The sequence below is a fragment of the Drosophila virilis genome, chromosome 5, assembly GCF_030788295.1.
Source record: "Drosophila virilis strain 15010-1051.87 chromosome 5, Dvir_AGI_RSII-ME, whole genome shotgun sequence".
In the NCBI taxonomy this organism is placed as follows: Eukaryota; Metazoa; Arthropoda; class Insecta; order Diptera; family Drosophilidae; genus Drosophila; species Drosophila virilis.
In genome coordinates, this window is record NC_091547.1 from 25496606 (window position 1) to 25516186 (window position 19581).

The 19581-nt window shown below is 37.2% G+C and overlaps 1 protein-coding gene and 1 long non-coding RNA gene across 2 annotated transcripts; one reads left to right on the forward strand and one right to left on the reverse strand.

Moving 5' to 3' along the window:
• Positions 1-225: 225 nt before the first annotated feature.
• On the reverse strand, positions 226-10418 carry IntS1 (integrator complex subunit 1). The gene is made up of 3 exons (XM_002058812.4): positions 8985-10418; positions 4363-5342; positions 226-4294 (listed from the first exon to the last, which is right to left on the reverse strand). Exons 1-3 carry the CDS (start codon positions 10330-10332, stop codon positions 413-415), a joined length of 6210 nt encoding a protein of 2069 aa, XP_002058848.1. The 5' UTR covers positions 10333-10418; the 3' UTR covers positions 226-412.
• Positions 10419-12083: 1665 nt separating this feature from the next.
• On the forward strand, positions 12084-14347 carry LOC116651286 (uncharacterized). Its single transcript, XR_004304295.2, has 3 exons — positions 12084-12303; positions 13935-14120; positions 14264-14347. It is a non-coding gene; the product is annotated as an uncharacterized lncRNA (long non-coding RNA).
• The last annotated feature ends 5234 nt before the right edge of the window (positions 14348-19581 follow it).

Consider the following 19581-nt stretch of genomic DNA (forward strand, 5'->3'; position numbering starts at 1 on the left):
ATCAAATCACATTTTTCAAACAGTTCAAAGAGCTCCCAACGTCAAAGAGCTTAGAAGTGTAAGATAATTGCCTAAAGACGGTTGCCGAAGCGCAACCGAAATACATCGGACAAATATACAGTAAAATAAAATTATGTATTGATTTTAATAAAATAAGCAGCGGACCACGAGCCAGCTAAATAAAGGTGTATTTTCAAAAACATTATTAAAGGCCACTCAATATAATTCAGCAATATTAAATACATATATTTTTCTGTTTTTCAATATTTTAAAACTAGTTTTTTATTATCTTTCCAAATTCTATTAATCGTACGTCCTTATGAAATAAAATGTACTACATACAGACTATAACCTTTACAAACATATTTTTAGTGCATTAGCCCAGGGTTTATATTTTGAAGAACCAAAAAAGTTAATATCCATGTTGTACTACTAATGTTTGCATGACTTTACGTATTTGATTGTTTGTATTTAGGCAAGATTTAATACCAAGGGAAAAGGCGACACATAGAATTTCCACAGCATGTTCCTGTAACAATATGCATATTTCAAGAAGATTGTCAATGGCAGTTGCTGTTACAGATGAATTCTCATCTCTCAAACATTGAATATATGCATTTAATGTACACTGATTAACATCAGAATTCCCAGGGTTGTGCTTTAAATGTCTTATTAATATTATAAAGGCAATGGACCTTATCTGTGCGCTTGGTGAAAATATTAGTTCCAATAGACGCTCAAATAACTCATTTATAAATACAAATCGTTTTGAAGTCAAACATTCCATTTCCTGTAGCGGTCCAAGTATCACATCTTCAATATTAGACTGCTTAATGATTTTTATTAAGTCCATAATGTGCGGAGAAACATCAGTACAATTTTCTTTTCCGTACGAACCAAGGGTCAAAGCTGGAAAGGAAACTCTGCACACATCTTGAACATTTGTGCTTCCATCGAAAGACTCTATTTCGTTTGCAAACATTTTTATGTTTGATTTGGTTTCGTAATCCAGTTCATATTCAAATTTTCCTTCTTCGTCATCAAGTTCTGAAGACGTATAGGATTTGTGCTGAAGCAAAGCAACAGCTTGTACAAGTACTTGTAGTTTTACGATTGAAGGATACTTGAATGCTAATTCTGTCAAAATCCCGACATATTGCTCAATAAATAACAATGCACTTGAAGGATTACAATTTATATATGACTGTAATACCTGCACAAATTTTACAAGCATCTGACATGCCTCTTTAACTGAACTATGATGTTTAAAAAAAGTAAAGTAACATGATAGAGTTGTTTGAATTTCATTTTTATATGCATCTTCGAAAATAGTTGGTTGCAATAGTTCCAATGTCCTTAATATCTGTACAAATCGATGAAAATGGTGTTCTTCTCGTAAAGCTTTCATGCTATTTTGTCCCCTGCCTTGCATTACTGAAGATAATACACCCAAATGACGGAGAAAGAGTAGTGGATGTGATGCAGCCAATTTTCGCAATAAGAGTTCTGTATCAGTTGATAATGTTTCAAAATCCTTTTTTGCTATAAGACTTCCCAAGCACGTTATTAAATTATTTGATATTTTATCAGCTTGGCAGCCCTTTAAACTTTGTAGTTTGTGAGTTTGGACATCAGCTCTGCAACATTTTACAAATTTTATGCGTGGATACATTATATAAAGCTGTTGCAAAATTTTTTGTTTTAAAAAATCCGGAATTAAACTTTTTTCTACGTACTTGATAACTTTAACCATTAAACCTTTATTTTTTTCTGTGAGCTTAAACAAAAGATTCATTCGGGAGCACAACTTGAAATCGTAGTTATTATTCGTATCTGTTTTTACCTCTTCGATTCCTTCGTATAAAACAAAGTGCACAAAGGGCTCTAGCTCCAAGGGCTCCAACTTAAAAAAAGAATTTGGTTGTACATTTTTCGACATGTACTTATCCCTACCTTTCCAGAGATTTGGATTTGTGGTCAGAGCTTCGAAATAGTTAAGCACAGTACTAAATTCGTAGTCAAGTTTATAATCTTTAAATAAACATAGGGCGATTCTTTCTATTGTATTCCAATTTGTTTGGTGATTTATTAGGGACAAAAGAAAAAATCGAAATTCACTACAAGATTTAGAAAACAAAAAACTTTCCTTTAAAAGTTTTGTACATACAATTTCGGGATCTGCTTCAGCAAGCCAGTCTATAAATAATCCATTATTGAAAATCTTGTAATTATTTTGCTGAACGCAAAATGTTGTATCGTTACAAAGATTTTCAAAATCTTGAATCATTTCTCTGACCACTTTTTTTGTTTCTAATAAACCAGATTGGGTTTTTAATTTTATATAGTATATTTGAAATGAACTTTTTAGCATAAATAACAAACTATAAAGAAACAATTCTGTTTTAAAAAACAACTTCGAAGTTCCAACCAATGGGTTTGAAATTCTATTTTGTTTCAGTTTTTTCTTCATAACATGATAGGTATCATTGGACAACTTGCAGCTAAAACATACTCTTAGTAAAGTGGAAGCGCCCCGACTCACATTTATAATGTTATTGTGTTTTTCAGTTCGTGTATAATCAAATGATGACTGATTAACAACATCGCATATTGACGTTATGAATTCACTATTATTTTTTGCTGGAGAAACGACAAGGTCTAATAATTTATGAATTAATATTCGATAGTCTTTGGTAGAAATCATATTCTGATTTGGACTTTTCAGAAGAATTGTAACTATATCCTTTTGAGAACTACTAGAGTTTGAGTCATTAACATAATCTATGTCATAATGAGTAATTTGTAGGTTTTCCTGATTTTGCGAGATTATTTTTGGAAGGTCAGGAACGGTTTGAGAATGTGAATGCAAGTCTAGTGCTTGAACTGTGTAGTGACCATTTTTAGCTCCTCTGGCTTGTTGTATTTCAATCAGCTGTGCTAAATACGCTTTATTTAATATAGCGTTTTTAACAAGATCAAACTGCTCCAATACTGCAGTATCAAGCATTGCTAATAATTTGGACATTGAGTTAACCGGCGTTCCAAAGTTTTGCACAAATAGCACTATCTGATCCGGTGTAAGATCATTTAACGCAGCTTCTATTAGGCGATCTACCGGTGAACGAATCATCTTGAGCTTCAGCCAATCCGGTAAAAGCTGAATTTGTTCTTGAGGCATAGTGGGTAAAAACGCTACCGGTGCGGGTCGACCTGGAGGGAACCAGTAATCAAGAATTGGAACAGACTCCGCCATGCTGCTGTTTGAATAAGTTAGCAGAATAATAAATGCATGAATTATATTTATGTGTAGAGGTAGTTGCACTCCATCCTCAAATTGAACCATTAGTAAATCGGGGTACTCTGTCCATTCGTACGGCTCGTGAAATTCTCTTAATTTGATAATGTAATTGTTAAACATTACAAATAGGCATTTTAATGTCTGAATGCGGTTCTCATCAGGCTGAAGGTCATAGTCTTCTTGAGAAATTATAATATGTTGAAACATTGTATTACGTTCAACAATTAGTTGTGCCATGTCAATTACATGGTCCAGCATTTCGTTAACTGGATCATTAAGCGTATGTGCGGTTATAAATTGTATATAGGCCATTATAAGTTCCGGACAATTCTCAACCTGGCATGCAGCTCGTAGCTGTGGGATTATGTATATTTTAGTCTCCAAAAAATGTGGAATTTGTTGAATTGATTTTAATAACCATTCGTTTTCATATTTACCGGAATTCTTGAAAATTATTTTTAAGCCAGATAAAGCGGCAACTCTAGACTGTTTTAAGGTTGACGATAAACGTCGGAATATGTAATCTAGTACTTCGCAAACAACATGATTGTTATAACTAGAATCCATTATAAGATTTCTTATAAAATTCACTAATTCTGCATCCCGGCTATTTTCTTCGTTAATGCTATGTGCATTAAACAACAAAAATTCACATAGACACTGTACAGGGAGATGGCTAAAGTCACCGTCGCTGTTTTGAACTAAATCAGATAACCAAGGCATAGATTGTGTTGTACCTTGCCTTTGTATTATATCTAGAAGTAAGTCTGGCTTTCGACAACGACAAAACAAGTGGCCCAACTTGTATGTTTGATTAAGAAACTTAAGTTGTTCTAGAACTAAATTGGGTACTTTTCTGGGGGTTCCCATAGGGTCCATTAGCATTAGCTGTGTAATCAAAATTGCATTTTCCTCAGTAATTACAGCATGTGGAGAAGTTTGCGCTGCCAAATAGGTTTCAAATTGAAGAATATGATCCCTTTCAACAGTAATTATCTGAAAACAAACAATAGAGGAATGTATAATATACAACGTGGCTTAAGTCCAAAATAAAAAAAGTGTACCTGTAGTTCATCCTTATGAGTGATGCAGTTACTAAATTGATTTGTTATACATATTTCTATGAGCATTCTCATTGTTGGGTAGTGATCCCAGCAAAATGCCCCAAATGTTGAAGGATTATGGGCAGAAATCATTAATAAAATTAACCATGCCTTCCAGTAAAACGCAATGATCGCTAGCTTTGGTGGTTCGTAATCCGCTGGTAAACGAATGTTTTCTGGGTGATGATATTCCGACATACTAAACAAAAAGTCGATTATGTCAAACTTATTTGCTTGAACTGCAGGAAAATCGGTTGCTTTCATTCCTGAGACCCGTTTTATAACAAGCAATAATATATCAAATGTATTTGCTATAGAGAACGGAATATCCTTTGTTATGCCTATTAATATAATTCTTAATAAAGTCTCTTCATGAATTGGAGTTTCCGATATTATTCTTAATATAGCTCCCCTTTCCGGCTCTGATGGCCATTGGTCGCAGCGGGAGTATTGTTCTGGAATGTCAAGCAAAAGCAGTTTGTGTAGAGCCTGGTAGTATTCAATTCCTTGAATTTTATAAAGGTTTGGAACTGATTCATACATCCATGAAACTGAGTCCAATTGTATTTGTGACATTTGATTGTACAGTCTAATTAGGGCTTGATTATTTTTTACATCACGATTTGTTTTAAGAGATAAGCTTCCTTCACGTGCTTGTGGCGTTGCTGATAGAAACATACAGAGACAAACAATGTCAACGACCGAATTGAATATTCGCTCTTTGAAATCAAATTGTTCGATTTGTTGATTCAGCTCTTCCCTTTCACTTAAAAAAGCTTTACAAAACTTTACAAGGTTAACATCAAAACGCAACATTCGTACAAGTTCTCTTAAAAAAACACGTAATGTCCTTAAGCAATCGTCACGTTGAAGTAAAAATTCCTGGTATATTTCAGCTAGATTAACAGCAGACTGATCCGGAGCAGTTTGAAACATTGTAGCTGAAAGAGTTAATAAGAGTTTCTTACAGAATTTACATAAATTAATTTTTTAATATCTATATATATATTATATATATATATATATATTTTATATATATAATATATAATATATATTATATATAATATATATATATTATAATAATTTATAATATATTATATATCAAATAAAAAAAGCATTTTGAATTACCCAACAGTTTACACCTCAATTTTATTAAAATTGTCTTTTTGAGTATATACGAATATTTTGTAATAAAATAATATCTACTGTTGAAAATTTCAAGATGGGTACGGAAACACAGAATGTATTCAAGAAAACGTGTGTTTATTTTGACTCGTGTATGCGCCAGCTAGCGTAGCTGTAGACGGTAGCAAGGCGGTAGTAAATAGTGCGGTCTGCTAAGAGTTCGTTAGTTCGTAGTATTTAAGAAACTACAACTGTCAAGTTTGATGACTTTTTATCCAAAAACCTAATAGATTTGTTCAAAAAACACCATTTCAAAATTTCAAGTCTCTAGTTCCATTAGGCTGTGAGATTTTTACGTACTCGGCTATTGATGCTGATCAAGACTGTATATACCACATGGGTTCAAACATGCTTTCTTCTGCCTCTTACTCACACTAAAATACATTTAACCAACTTTCAATGGGCTTAGGGTATAAACATCGGAAATAATGTTTTCCTTAAACCCACAATTTAATTTTGTAAATGTTAAGAACGTATCAAATTAATTTTTACGAAGATCTTTGAAAATTTCCAAAATATCTGAGCAATGTATTTATAAATTGTAAACAAGTTTGACGTCTATTTTATGCGTAAAAAAATATTATTTCGCCATATCCCGCATTTGTTGACCCGAGCCATTGCAACATAACTTTTATTAAGAGAAAAACTTAACGCTAAAGTTTCAACCACCAGTACATGCTATTACTCAGGTATTAGGTCGTCTGAGACGAGGCAAACTTCCCTCGAACAGATATTACGACGAAATACAAAAACAGCTTAAGTTTCTTATTAACAAGAAGTGTTATGCCGCACAACCAACGACAATATAAACACTAAGATGAGTAACGCCCATACATTTGAATGCGACGCAAAATTTCTAGCCTGGCCTTTCATCTGGCCTTTGAGGCTTCGTACGGCATGCCTGCCGACTGGTAGTTCGTTCTCCAAAGACCAGACGAACGAGTGTCGAAGTCGCGGCTTGCTGATGCTTCGAAGTTAGTCGCCAGCCTGCCTTCAGCTGGTCGATGCTGCTTTGCGTCGCTTCGTTTTTGAAGTACATTGAGCGAAAAGTTTAGAACTTACGATCGACGCAAAGTGGTTGTGCTTTATCCATGAAATGCATGCTTTATTAAAATGATATATTACCCTAGATATTAACAATTAATTTTACAGGAAAGTTTAAGAACTTATATAATTTTTACACAGAGCGCTTCTTGCGCAATAACTATGTTAAGAAAATAGCACACATAGATTGATTTCACATTTCTTTTTGGACAGTGTATGCTCGAGAAAAGTGTTTGTCTCAGCCAATAGCGTGCGTGCACCTTTCGTTGTATGCGTGAATTATACATGCATAAGATCTTTAAAGTATGTATGTATGTGTTGTTATTCACTGCTCTGGCGTTAGCTGGCAAGAAATTAATTTTGTTAGTTTTCTTGCGCAGATCATGACCTATCCCAAATTTCTGTTGATATATGAATGCATTTTGTGCACTGAAGTTGGCTCCGCAGAAAATACCCGAAGGTCTTATTTAGTTATGACCCCATTATAATTATAATGGCATCCTCGCGGTGTTCCCTGCGTACTTTGTTCTTTATAATTCGAACAACAAAAATAATAAAATAAAAAAAATAAAAATTAATTAAATGTATCTTTGAAAACAATAAATTTGCTCTTTTTTTCCCTTAATTTATTTTGTATTACTTAAAAATAATAATAATTTAATTAATAATTACAAATATAAAAAATTACATAAATATTTGCATCGACTTAAAGATACAAATTTTTTTGTACGGAGCCAACCTCAGTACACGAAATGCATTCATATATCAACAGAAATTTTGGGTAGGTCGTGATCTGCGCTAAAAAATTAAGAAAATTGTTTCTTTGCCAGCCAGAGACTTTGCCAGAGCAGTGGATAAAAACACATTCAAATATGCTGTTATGTATGTATATTCACACGCATACAAACATAATTGCTTGCACGGCCCTCACAGAGCCGAAGCTGAGAGCAAAATCTATTTTTAGCTTTTTCGTTCTCTCGGCTGTGAGAGCGCAATGCTACAGATTTCGTTTTCGTTCTCAACTTTCAAAAAATCAAGCTGCATAGTATCATCTTAGTGTTTATATTGTCTTTGCCTGAACCCTATTCCTTCAACATCAAATGCATATATATATTTTATTTTAGAAGCTATATGTCAAGTTTGGTGACTCTAGCTCTTATTATTTACCAAAATTGCCCAAAAAACAGGATATCGATATCGATTTTTTTTCAAGTCTCTAGCTTTTATAGGTTCTGAGATCCTTGCGTTCATACATACGGACGGACTGACGGACGGACAGACGGACATGGCTAGATCGACTCGGCTATTGATGCTGATCAAGAATATATGTACTTTATGGAGTCGGAGATGCTTCCTTCTGTCTGTTACATACATTTGGATTTCGCACAAATATAATATACCTTTATACCCATTTTTAATGGGTTCAGGGTATAAAAATTGAATATTGTTAATATATTTAGTAGCTTGTTTTAGGAATTTTTAAATTGACTAAGGCACTGGTCACTAACTCAATTAATATATAATATTAAATTATTTGATTTGATAAATATACAATTGGGCTGAGGAGTGTTGCTCAGCGGATTGCAGTCAACAGCAACGTTCTTATATTTATTATTTTGTTTCGTTTGGTTAAAAAAATTTTTAATTTAGTATACGACAGAATTTTAACTAAATAAATTCTAATTATTATTTTATTTATTCCTTAATCAAAGGACGGAAATTTCTTTCCATTCTAGCAAATTGCTGGCATCTTTCTTTTAGCTGGTCTTCCGTCTTGATGTTTGTGTGAATTTAATTTTGTCTTAACGCAACTGAAGCTTTGGACGAATGTCGCTTATACCACCGTCAGATTCAACATTAATATTATTTGATTACGCTCACTGGGGCGCCAAAAATATATATATATATTCCAGTACAAACACAATTATATTAGATGCCATTGTCTTTAATAAATACCAGCATTCTGCTGTAAGAAATGTACCCAACTAATTAATTATATCCTGAGTCGATCGCTAACTCCTCAAATGGGTACAAAGACCTTGTGTAAATATATGTGAAAGGAGACTTATCAGAGCCCATAAGGTAAATGTGCTCTTTGCCAGCAAGTCGATCTAGCCATGTAGTCGCCCACATGTATGACGCATTGATCTCGGGAACTATAAGAGCTAAATTTGATATTTGAAACACAGGTCCTTCTATGCCAAGCGTAGATCAAGTTTGGATGCTGTGTTGAAAGTATATCCTAATCGAGCGTTGATAGTTACTCGTGAAATTTTTAAAGATATGTAGTAAGTTAAACGAAGATTGTTTACTTATATCTAATCTTTACAAATTTCAAAATTATCTTTACTTACCTAGCATTCCCATGTTATTTGGATTTCTTGTATTGGACAGCTCATTTTGCACGACAAGTTTCATAATGGTACTTAATATATTTGGCTGCAAATGTATCATCTCTTTTAAACATGACATATAATGGTTGATAAGTGGTTTAGTTTTTAAACGCATTTTAACTAATACTTGAAGGACTTCGTTGTCTTGAATGTTTTTGCCCTTGATATTAAAGCAAATATATGATAATAATTGCTGGGCGAACTTAACAAGTTTTCCGTTATGAATCCATAGTTCCAACCGAGAGATACTAAGGCAGCGAACTTCACCGATTCCTGAGCTGGTACAAAGAAATTTGAGAAAATTTCTGGTGTAATTATCCTGTTGCTGACGTTTGTTTAGTTGATCTCGGATAGCGTCGCCTACAAGCTTTTGAACAGTATTATCTGCAAATCGACGCTTTACTAAACAAATTGAATCGGCTGCCTGATCTGATTCCAAATGCAAATAAGGACTTGCATCTAAGCTCTGTGTCGAATTATCACCTGAATCATCATCGACAGTAAAATTATCTCTATGCGCTTGGCCTGAAGTTACTGTTGTGTTCATATCCCAACGTAGAAGGCTTAGGTGAGGCGTTCGTGTCTTAAAAGCGGCACAAATATTTTTAACAAATGGCGCACAGTAGTCACTGTCTGCCCAAAATCGTTCATTGACGGCATCATCAACGTAAGTCCGCAAGAATATTTCAGGCCATAGTGATATTTCTGAAAAGCCTCGACTAAGTAGGTTTGTAATTAGTATGTGAAGATTTATATTGTAACGCATTTTGATATTAGTCTCTCGACGCAAAAAGGACAAAAGTCCATATGCAACAATATCACTGTTGAAGAAATGTGGATGCAGTTTTGCAATGTACAACAGCGATAAATATGCGATGCTATCCACCTTAGCCCGAGAAGCAAGGGATGTTGATGTTGCGTGCCTGATCACCCCACAAATAATTCGTATGACTTCATTATCGTTTTGCTCGATCGCAGCGTACATACAGTCTATTACATTTGCTATATCACACTCATCAGGCAATTGTTCCCATATTTCGTGGTGGGCAATCCCGGTTGTGGTGGTCATGTCGGGGAATCCATCTTTAAGGCTAGCACGATATCTTTTATTGGGATGACTGACAATGCTCGACGAAGCATCTCTTTTTCGCTCTGTGGAGGCAGAGCTAGATCCAGGAATTCCTTTTATTGGTAATATTTTCGTCTTAGAATCGTCACGACAACTTTTAGTACCAAGAGCAAAAAGTTCTGCACCCAGTAATACTTTTTTTTGACCCCTATTAGGGACATTCGTTTTATTACGTTCCATACTTATTTTTGTGATATAAAAACATATAACTTCATATAACTTTTCACTTGTACAAATTATACTTTTTATAACTGATTCATTTGAATAGATGAACTAGTTTTTTAACTTTTGAGCTAATACAGAACATACTATTAAGAAGTATTTATTCGTTACTAACAGAATAAAATTATTGTACTACTCTAGCATATTAATATAGCGTATTTCCTGCAATATGAATAATGCGTAGATATGCTATAATTATTGTGTATAATAGAAACAAATTTATGATTTAATCGTACCACTAACCATACAATGTATAGACATACAAAATGGCACTTTTTATCGAAACAAGAAAAATCGAAACGAGGCGACCCCAATGGTACCTGCAACCATTTTAGACAGAGTAACACTGCTGAGAGTGGCATCTTGCTCAGCGCACAACGTCGCGGCTGATGATGCGTTTTCTTAATATTCCGGTCTTTGTTTTTTTGGCATGCCTGCGGTGGGCTTGAATGAAACAGGTCACTCGTTTGCACTTTGATATGGAAAAAATACAAGTAATCTTTTATTGGCATTATTATAATCTTTGGTTTAAGGGTTTTATGACAGGCAATTAACGATCAGAATGTTTAGCAAGCGTCTGGATCCATACCATTTTCATTGCCTTTTTATACATTTGTGCCTTTTGCGGCTGCAAGCCCAACGCCGGCATGCCAAAATAACAAAGACCGTGCCAGTCGCCCAAATTTACGCACCCATTGATAAAAATATCTCTGCCTCGCAGAAATACGACTTAGATATTTTTGTATTTTAAGCAAAATAGGTCTCTACAGTAAATAGAAAATAAATTTAATTATTTCATTTAGGTCAATTAATTGTGTATTAAATAAAATTTGATCAAATTCTTCTCATCATGCCTGACTGGACGAAGAAATACATGATTGAGCATTTAAATGTGAGTGACTATTGCTACCACAGGCACAAAAGGCACACAATTAAAGAAATAACCTTTGGCTCGCGACAAACGCCGCGATCTACTTGTGCGTGCATCCACACAACACAAACGTATGAATGTTTGTAGATCGGGGTTTTGTGGGAAGCTATTCAGGGAGAAAGAGATGGATGCAAGTGCGCGAAGCAATGAGTGAGAGCGAGGCACATGCATACACATATATGTTTTTGGGCTGTAAGATTTAAAAATGGAATACATACATATATTAAGAAAAAGCATCAACAGCCGCGACGTTGTGCGCTGAGCGAGATGCGGCTTCATACTGAACGTTCGGCTTTTGAGGCCGGCATTCGGCTGCCACTCTCAGCAGTCTTACTCTGTCTGGGCACACTAAAATGGTCGCAGGTACCATTGGGGTCGCCTCGTTTCGATTTTTCTTGTTTCGATAATAAGTGCCATTTGGTTTGTCTATACATTGTATGGTTAGTGATCGTACTAAAATTCTGCAGACAATTTTGAAAAAAAAAAAAACGGTTCATGTACATGTACAACAATATACTTAAAAATTGCATATATTAAATGAATCTTTAATATACATTTTATGAAGTAATTGCTTGCAAAATTATAAACATCGTTTTATAATAAATTTTAGTTCAAAATTCAAAACAAAAATGTCAAAAACAATCAAAACTACAATTCGGGAAAATTTGCAGTCAATTAATTCCTTGCAAAATTAAAATTATTTTTGTACGTGTAACTTAATCTAGGAAACTATAACTGCTCATATTTGGGATATTGACCCATATATTATTATCCATTACAGCCCGCAAACGAAAGGACGTAGGCTGAATAAGGTTATGCAGGTTATACATTATCGTGTTTTTTTCCCTTTGGACCGCGCCACCTGGGTCATTGAATAAGGTTATGCAGGTTATACATTATCGTGTTTTTTTCCCTTTGGACCGCGCCACCTGGGTCATTGGTTCTGAAGGGGTAGTCCCATCCCTGACCCGCAGTCCGCACAATGGATATCAATGCCGGTAATTTAAACATCTTTAGCGTACACATTAAAATTATGTTTAAGGCGAATCGGAAAAAAACTTAAAACGTCACAAAAAATCGGAGAATCGCACTTTCCCCCGAGGAAGCTTTGATTTTGAGAAAAATGTAAAACGCGTCTGAAATTATTTTGTATATAGCTCATTGGAAATGAATTTGAGCCCGAAACGTCACCCAGCAAATCTTTGACCACCATTTCCACCAAGGAGAAATGGGTTTTTTGAAAAGTTTGAAACACCCCTCAAATGTATGTATACAAAATCTTTGAAAATGAGTTTGAGACCGATCGGATCGCACCGCTTGTGAACATATGCTGTCCGAACATGGCAAAATATGGCGGAGTTTCGATACTGTTGGGTATCACGCCTAGAAATGATAACGCTATTTCGGGTAGCTGCTCGTCCCATTGCGCATCATTGTCGTCGCTATAGATGCGGATTGCCGCTGGTTCACCCTTCCAGACGCGTTTGCTTACGCCACATAACACCCAGTCTTCTGGTGAGTGATCCCATATTAATTTGTGAACTTGGCAGTTTTATTACACGTAAACTGTCTGCTATTGTCCGTATGAATAACTTCAGGTACTCCGAACTGCGTAAATATATGACCACGTAAAAATGTATCACCTGCCGTAGTCGTCGCCTTTTATATCGCTTCTAGCCAAACAAATTTGGAAAAATGAACAAGCACAATAAAAAGCTGTGTATTAATTGCCCTGTATTGTTTTCGCATTAGCCTTTCAATGTAAACTTCCTTGTCGAGTAATCTGACTCGCGTGCTTGGCGTCTTTGGAGATTTCACAGTTGGTGGCATACTTGACTCTGGCCAGAATCTTCGCAACCCCACCGCCCATCGCCATTCCACTTTTGTATAAGCGTCGAGGTTGATGCTTCAGGAACCCACAGATTTCAGGGGAATTCACTGCTGTAGAACTGGGTTCTCTTAAATAACAGACTCTCCTTGATACGTACGTCTGGAAACTTGTCCGTCTGCTCATCGAGATGAGGGTTGCGCCTTTCAAAATAATCTTCGCTCTCAAACTCAATGGTCTCAAAATCGAAAACATAGACTTTTTTCAATTCGAACAGTCTAGACAACATATCCGCCACGATATTGTTGGATTTAAAAGTTAAATGCTTGCAGAGCCGGTGATTAACGAGCGATCCTCCCACTGAGATAGTACAGTGTCATAAGCCGGCATCAGTTCTACATATGGGCGGCCATAATTTAGTTGTGCTCTCTGAAAAAGCAACGCTCCCGTTTCAAATTGACTTGCCTCGCACTGGGTGCCTTCTTGAGCTCCTAGAAAGACTTTATCGCTTCTGCGGTCAAAACCAGCTTAGTTTTTGCCCGTGAACCCTGAGTCGGCATATCCCAGCTCCTGGACTGCTAAAAATTCCGGCACCAAACCGAATTTTCGCCAAAAATCCACTCCAAGGTACAGAGATTGCTTGAGAGATGGGTATAGATGCAGCGTTAGTTTATGAGTCTGGCCGTTGTATGACATCGTGGCATAGACATGACCCAGAATGTGATGTTGCGTGTCCCAAGCCGATTAAGGTGTCGATCGTAGCCGGTGTATTTCTAATTCCAATTATTTGATTAATTGCAGGCAACCTTCTCCCAACAAACTGACGGATGCTCTTGTATTCAGCAACCCAGCTCTTGCTGTCCCATCTCAACCGTTGGGAACGCACAATCGTCGCATTTGACTGCTGATTGAATAGCAGCGCAACCATTCTAAGCTCCTGCCGCTGTTTGTAGCAAGAACGCGGTTGTTTCTCTACGTTCGCTTCGGGTATGCTGTCGTAAAAACGTGCTCGAAAAGCATATTCTGCTTCTATCACTTCAAGTGGCTTCCTTTCTGACCATCTAATGTTATTATTCCGGTTGATGTTAATTTTAAGTAGATTATATTTAACGTTACATTTGTTTCTACAGCAATCTTTTTACTCTACTAACGCATTGGTGGAGGTATTTCATTCACCTGTAGTGACGGTTTGGAGCGCGACACCTTCGCTTGCGTCAGGGTCCTGGCTGTTTTCTGTCTGGCAGTTTGGACATTTGGGAAAAACAACACCTGGCACACAACATTTATAACAAAAAATGGACTCGCACTCCCAAAATATGTGCCCTCTCAGGGCACAATTCCAATAAATGAGCTTATCTCTGCCTCCTTCCCGCGGCCAATATAAAGCCTTCAATCGCTCTTCCTGTTGCGCTTCGGCTCCTGGTTCATCATCCCAAACATATACCTCGTGAACTTGGCGAATGCTTCTGATTTGCCGTGGCTAAACGTATGCCGTATGCAGGCTACCAGTGACTTTCAGCAGGCGCTCTGCATCATAGCACTGTATCCACAGCCCCTCCATGTTGGTGATGTATATGGGATACATAATTCTGGAGACAACATCACTTATATTAACTTTAATTACTTTCATTAGGTCATGATCGGAGAGTGCAGACTCGCATCGCCTGGATATATATCCAGGCGAAGCATATGCTTCGATTGTCTCGCCTGAATTCTGCTTCCTCTCGCGCAATTCGTGCTCTAGCTCAAAAATTGAACGCCTGGTCTAGAACTGTTATTGTAATGAAAAACGAAAGTGCATTCAATACCACTCCTGATCTTAACTAGGACGTGGAAATCACGCAACATTTTTCTCCATGGAACCTGGTAAGTCAGTTGCATACGTTCCAACCGAAAAATGAATTCTGACACCGGCATACCTTTAGTTTCGTCATCAAATACTAATCCTCCTGATATGCACCACTTCAGTCTTCGGCTGATGGGTACAGGTTCAAATGCACCATCTCCAGCAATCGATAATCGATCGCTCTTGCCAGATGTTCAGACAAATGTTGCTGCTACAATGATGAGAATTCGAAGGCCATGCTTTTGCAGTGAGCTGGAAACAATGCAAAATTTATAGCCGATGCTATTCGCTGAGGCTTGTTGCCATTCTCTGATGCTCCTGAGCTGCTGCCGAAATCGATTGTTCCTTTTTCCCATGTAACGCTCTGTGCTGGCCACCCGCCGTTTGGCGGGGTTATCCATGACCACTGATTGGGAGCTTCTATCCAATTCGGCAAAATAGCGGATATGGATTCTTTAAGATTCGGAGCGCGTTATCTGAAACTTGGACCCTCTACCTTTAATGTACCCTATCTCCTACGCCTTCAATTCAAAGTAAGTTCTTCCCTTTGGCATCACCATATTCAATTTGCCTTACTATTTCAACTAAATCTAACGCTTACTAAAGAATTCTATATTTCTGCATATTTATAGATAAACACTTGCAGATAGCAACAAGTAAGAGGTTCTAGTCGGGAGTTCCCGACTAGGGAATACCCTGAACCCTCTTATTCCGACACCAAATAAATTTAAATAAAAACTCCCTTGGCAGGGTTCGAATTCGCAACTGACCGCATTACTTGTTGTCGACTATACAAAGTAGCTACACCCGCAAAAAAAAAAATACTTTCCCCGGAAGGGCTCGAACTCGCTACAGTCCGCCCCACTATGCCACTACACGTCAGCCACACCAAATAACTAAGTACTTTTGAGAAATAACAAACTTAAATAGCATTACAGAAAAAACTGCAATTAGTCGGTGTTAGAATGCGATAGAATGCGAAACAGACGCGTATGAATGTGTGTGTGTACATGTATACAGAAATTCTTAAAGCTGCTGCCACATCCAATTGCGGAGTTGCATATAACTTTGGATTTTTCTTAACCGATATTTATGAAATGTTCTACATTATTATTATTATTGTACCATAGAATATTTGTGTATTCTGAAGAAGTCAATTGCATTTAAATTGTGGCTAAGACTGGTTGGCAATAAAAGTTGGGTTATTAACTTGATTTATAGCTGTGCGGTGGCAGAGGGGAGGTGGCGATAATCATAAAATGAAAGATACTTGACATATATATAATATTCTAAGAGCAAAATATCATGCTTCGTGACTCTAGCTCTTGTTATTTACCCAATTTGCTAAAAAACAGGATGTCGACATCGATTTTTATTGATTGCTTGGAAATTGAGTAAGTTATCGATTATCGGAAACAAACTCGATCTGCGCAGGCACTAGAAGCACCTATATCTAAAGTTCAAATATCTAGTTCTTATAGGTTCTGAGATCCTTGCGTTCATACATACGGACAGACGGACATGGCTAGATCGACTTGGCTGTTGGTGCTGATCAAGAATATATATACTTAATGGGGTCGGAGATGCTTCATTCTGCGTGTTACATACAGATGCATTTTGCACAAATACAATATACCCTTAGACCAATTTTTGTGCCAGTCGGCTGCTCATCGGAAATTCTATTTCTATGGATGTAAGCTAAGAACATCTATCGTCCGTGTTCCTACATTTTTCTTATATAATCTTATATATATATATATATATATATATATATATATATATATATATATATATATATATATATATATATATATATATATATATATATATATATATAGTACTGTTTCCAATGATATTTCACAAACTTAACATTTTGGATCTGAACTTTTCTTACATATTTGCAAGTGGGAAATGTCTGCAAGAGTATAGAATCTTCGGCGGGCTAAAGTTATTCGTAACTTAATGTATTGAATTGCTTTTGATTTGCTATTCTTCTAATTGGGCCATAAAAATTGATGGCACAGATAAATTGTGTTAGCATACGAGGGTTGCATTTAAAGCAACGGATACATGATTTCTTTCTGACGACAAACCTCTTGAGCGTTGATTAACCAAAATTGCTCACGAAGAAGACTCAAGGGTGTTCTTGGGCCAGCATAACAATTCGTCAAATGGCTCGACATCATATGAAATAGGAGCATTTAAAATTCGTCGCCTACTCACAACAACGAAAAGGAGAAAATAAATTATACTCATGTATAAATGGATTGAGACGCTGCAGGCTATGTCCCACGCATGTGCCCTTTCGAAATCTATCTATGTCTTCTTTAAACTTAACTCATTGGATTACTTCAACCATTTTCTCGAACGTTCTCCTTTCGAGTGCCGTAGGGATACTCTTAAATTGTACATCCTGATTTTTACATTATTGAATAAAGCTATTGTCCGTATGAATAACTTCAGGTACTCCGAACTGCGTAAATATATGACCACGTAAAAATGTATCACCTGCCGTAGTCGTCGCCTTTTATATCGCTTCTAGCCAAACAAATTTGGAAAAATGAACAAGCACAATAAAAAGCTGTGTATTAATTGCCCTGTATTGTTTTCGCATTAGCCTTTCAATGTAAACTTCCTTGTCGAGTAATCTGACTCGCGTGCTTGGCGTCTTTGGAGATTTCACAGTTGGTGGCATACTTGACTCTGGCCAGAATCTTCGCAACCCCACCGCCCATCGCCATTCCACTTTTGTATAAGCGTCGAGGTTGATGCTTCAGGAACCCACAGATTTCAGGGGAATTCACTGCTGTAGAACTGGGTTCTCTTAAATAACAGACTCTCCTTGATACGTACGTCTGGAAACTTGTCCGTCTGCTCATCGAGATGAGGGTTGCGCCTTTCAAAATAATCTTCGCTCTCAAACTCAATGGTCTCAAAATCGAAAACATAGACTTTTTTCAATTCGAACAGTCTAGACAACATATCCGCCACGATATTGTTGGATTTAAAAGTTAAATGCTTGCAGAGCCGGTGATTAACGAGCGATCCTCCCACTGAGATAGTACAGTGTCATAAGCCGGCATCAGTTCTACATATGGGCGGCCATAATTTAGTTGTGCTCTCTGAAAAAGCAACGCTCCCGTTTCAAATTGACTTGCCTCGCACTGGGTGCCTTCTTGAGCTCCTAGAAAGACTTTATCGCTTCTGCGGTCAAAACCAGCTTAGTTTTTGCCCGTGAACCCTGAGTCGGCATATCCCAGCTCCTGGACTGCTAAAAATTCCGGCACCAAACCGAATTTTCGCCAAAAATCCACTCCAAGGTACAGAGATTGCTTGAGAGATGGGTATAGATGCAGCGTTAGTTTATGAGTCTGGCCGTTGTATGACATCGTGGCATAGACATGACCCAGAATGTGATGTTGCGTGTCCCAAGCCGATTAAGGTGTCGATCGTAGCCGGTGTATTTCTAATTCCAATTATTTGATTAATTGCAGGCAACCTTCTCCCAACAAACTGACGGATGCTCTTGTATTCAGCAACCCAGCTCTTGCTGTCCCATCTCAACCGTTGGGAACGCACAATCGTCGCATTTGACTGCTGATTGAATAGCAGCGCAACCATTCTAAGCTCCTGCCGCTGTTTGTAGCAAGAACGCGGTTGTTTCTCTACGTTCGCTTCGGGTATGCTGTCGTAAAAACGTGCTCGAAAAGCATATTCTGCTTCTATCACTTCAAGTGGCTTCCTTTCTGACCATCTAATGTTATTATTCCGGTTGATGTTAATTTTAAGTAGATTATATTTAACGTTACATTTGTTTCTACAGCAATCTTTTTACTCTACTAACGCATTGGTGGAGGTATTTCATTCACCTGTAGTGACGGTTTGGAGCGCGACACCTTCGCTTGCGTTAGGGTCCTGGCTGTTTTCTGTCTGGCAGTTTGGACATTTGGGAAAAACAACACCTGGCACACAACATTTATAACAAAAAATGGACTCGCACTCCCAAAATATGTGCCCTCTCAGGGCACAATTCCAATAAATGAGCTTATCTCTGCCTCCTTCCCGCGGCCAATATAAAGCCTTCAATCGCTCTTCCTGTTGCGCTTCGGCTCCTGGTTCATCATCCCAAACATATACCTCGTGAACTTGGCGAATGCTTCTGATTTGCCGTGGCTAAACGTATGCCGTATGCAGGCTACCAGTGACTTTCAGCAGGCGCTCTGCATCATAGCACTGTATCCACAGCCCCTCCATGTTGGTGATGTATATGGGATACATAATTCTGGAGACAACATCACTTATATTAACTTTAATTACTTTCATTAGGTCATGATCGGAGAGTGCAGACTCGCATCGCCTGGATATATATCCAGGCGAAGCATATGCTTCGATTGTCTCGCCTGAATTCTGCTTCCTCTCGCGCAATTCGTGCTCTAGCTCAAAATTGAACGCCTGGTCTAGAACTGTTATTGTAATGAAAAACGAAAGTGCATTCAATACCACTCCTGATCTTAACTAGGACGTGGAAATCACGCAACATTTTTCTCCATGGAACCTGGTAAGTCAGTTGCATACGTTCCAACCGAAAAATGAATTCTGACA

Bases quoted from the DNA above. Each gene is read 5' to 3' on its own strand.
- IntS1 (XM_002058812.4), bottom strand. From the start codon at position 10,332: ATGGAACGTAATAAAACGAATGTCCCTAATAGGGGTCAAAAAAAAGTA. The intron at 5,343-8,984 runs GTAAGTAAAGAT...TAACTCTTTCAG, and splicing joins AAATAACATGGGAATGCTAG to CTACAATGTTTCAAACTGCT. The intron at 4,295-4,362 runs GTACACTTTTTT...GTTTGTTTTCAG, and splicing joins CTCATAAGGATGAACTACAG to ATAATTACTGTTGAAAGGGA.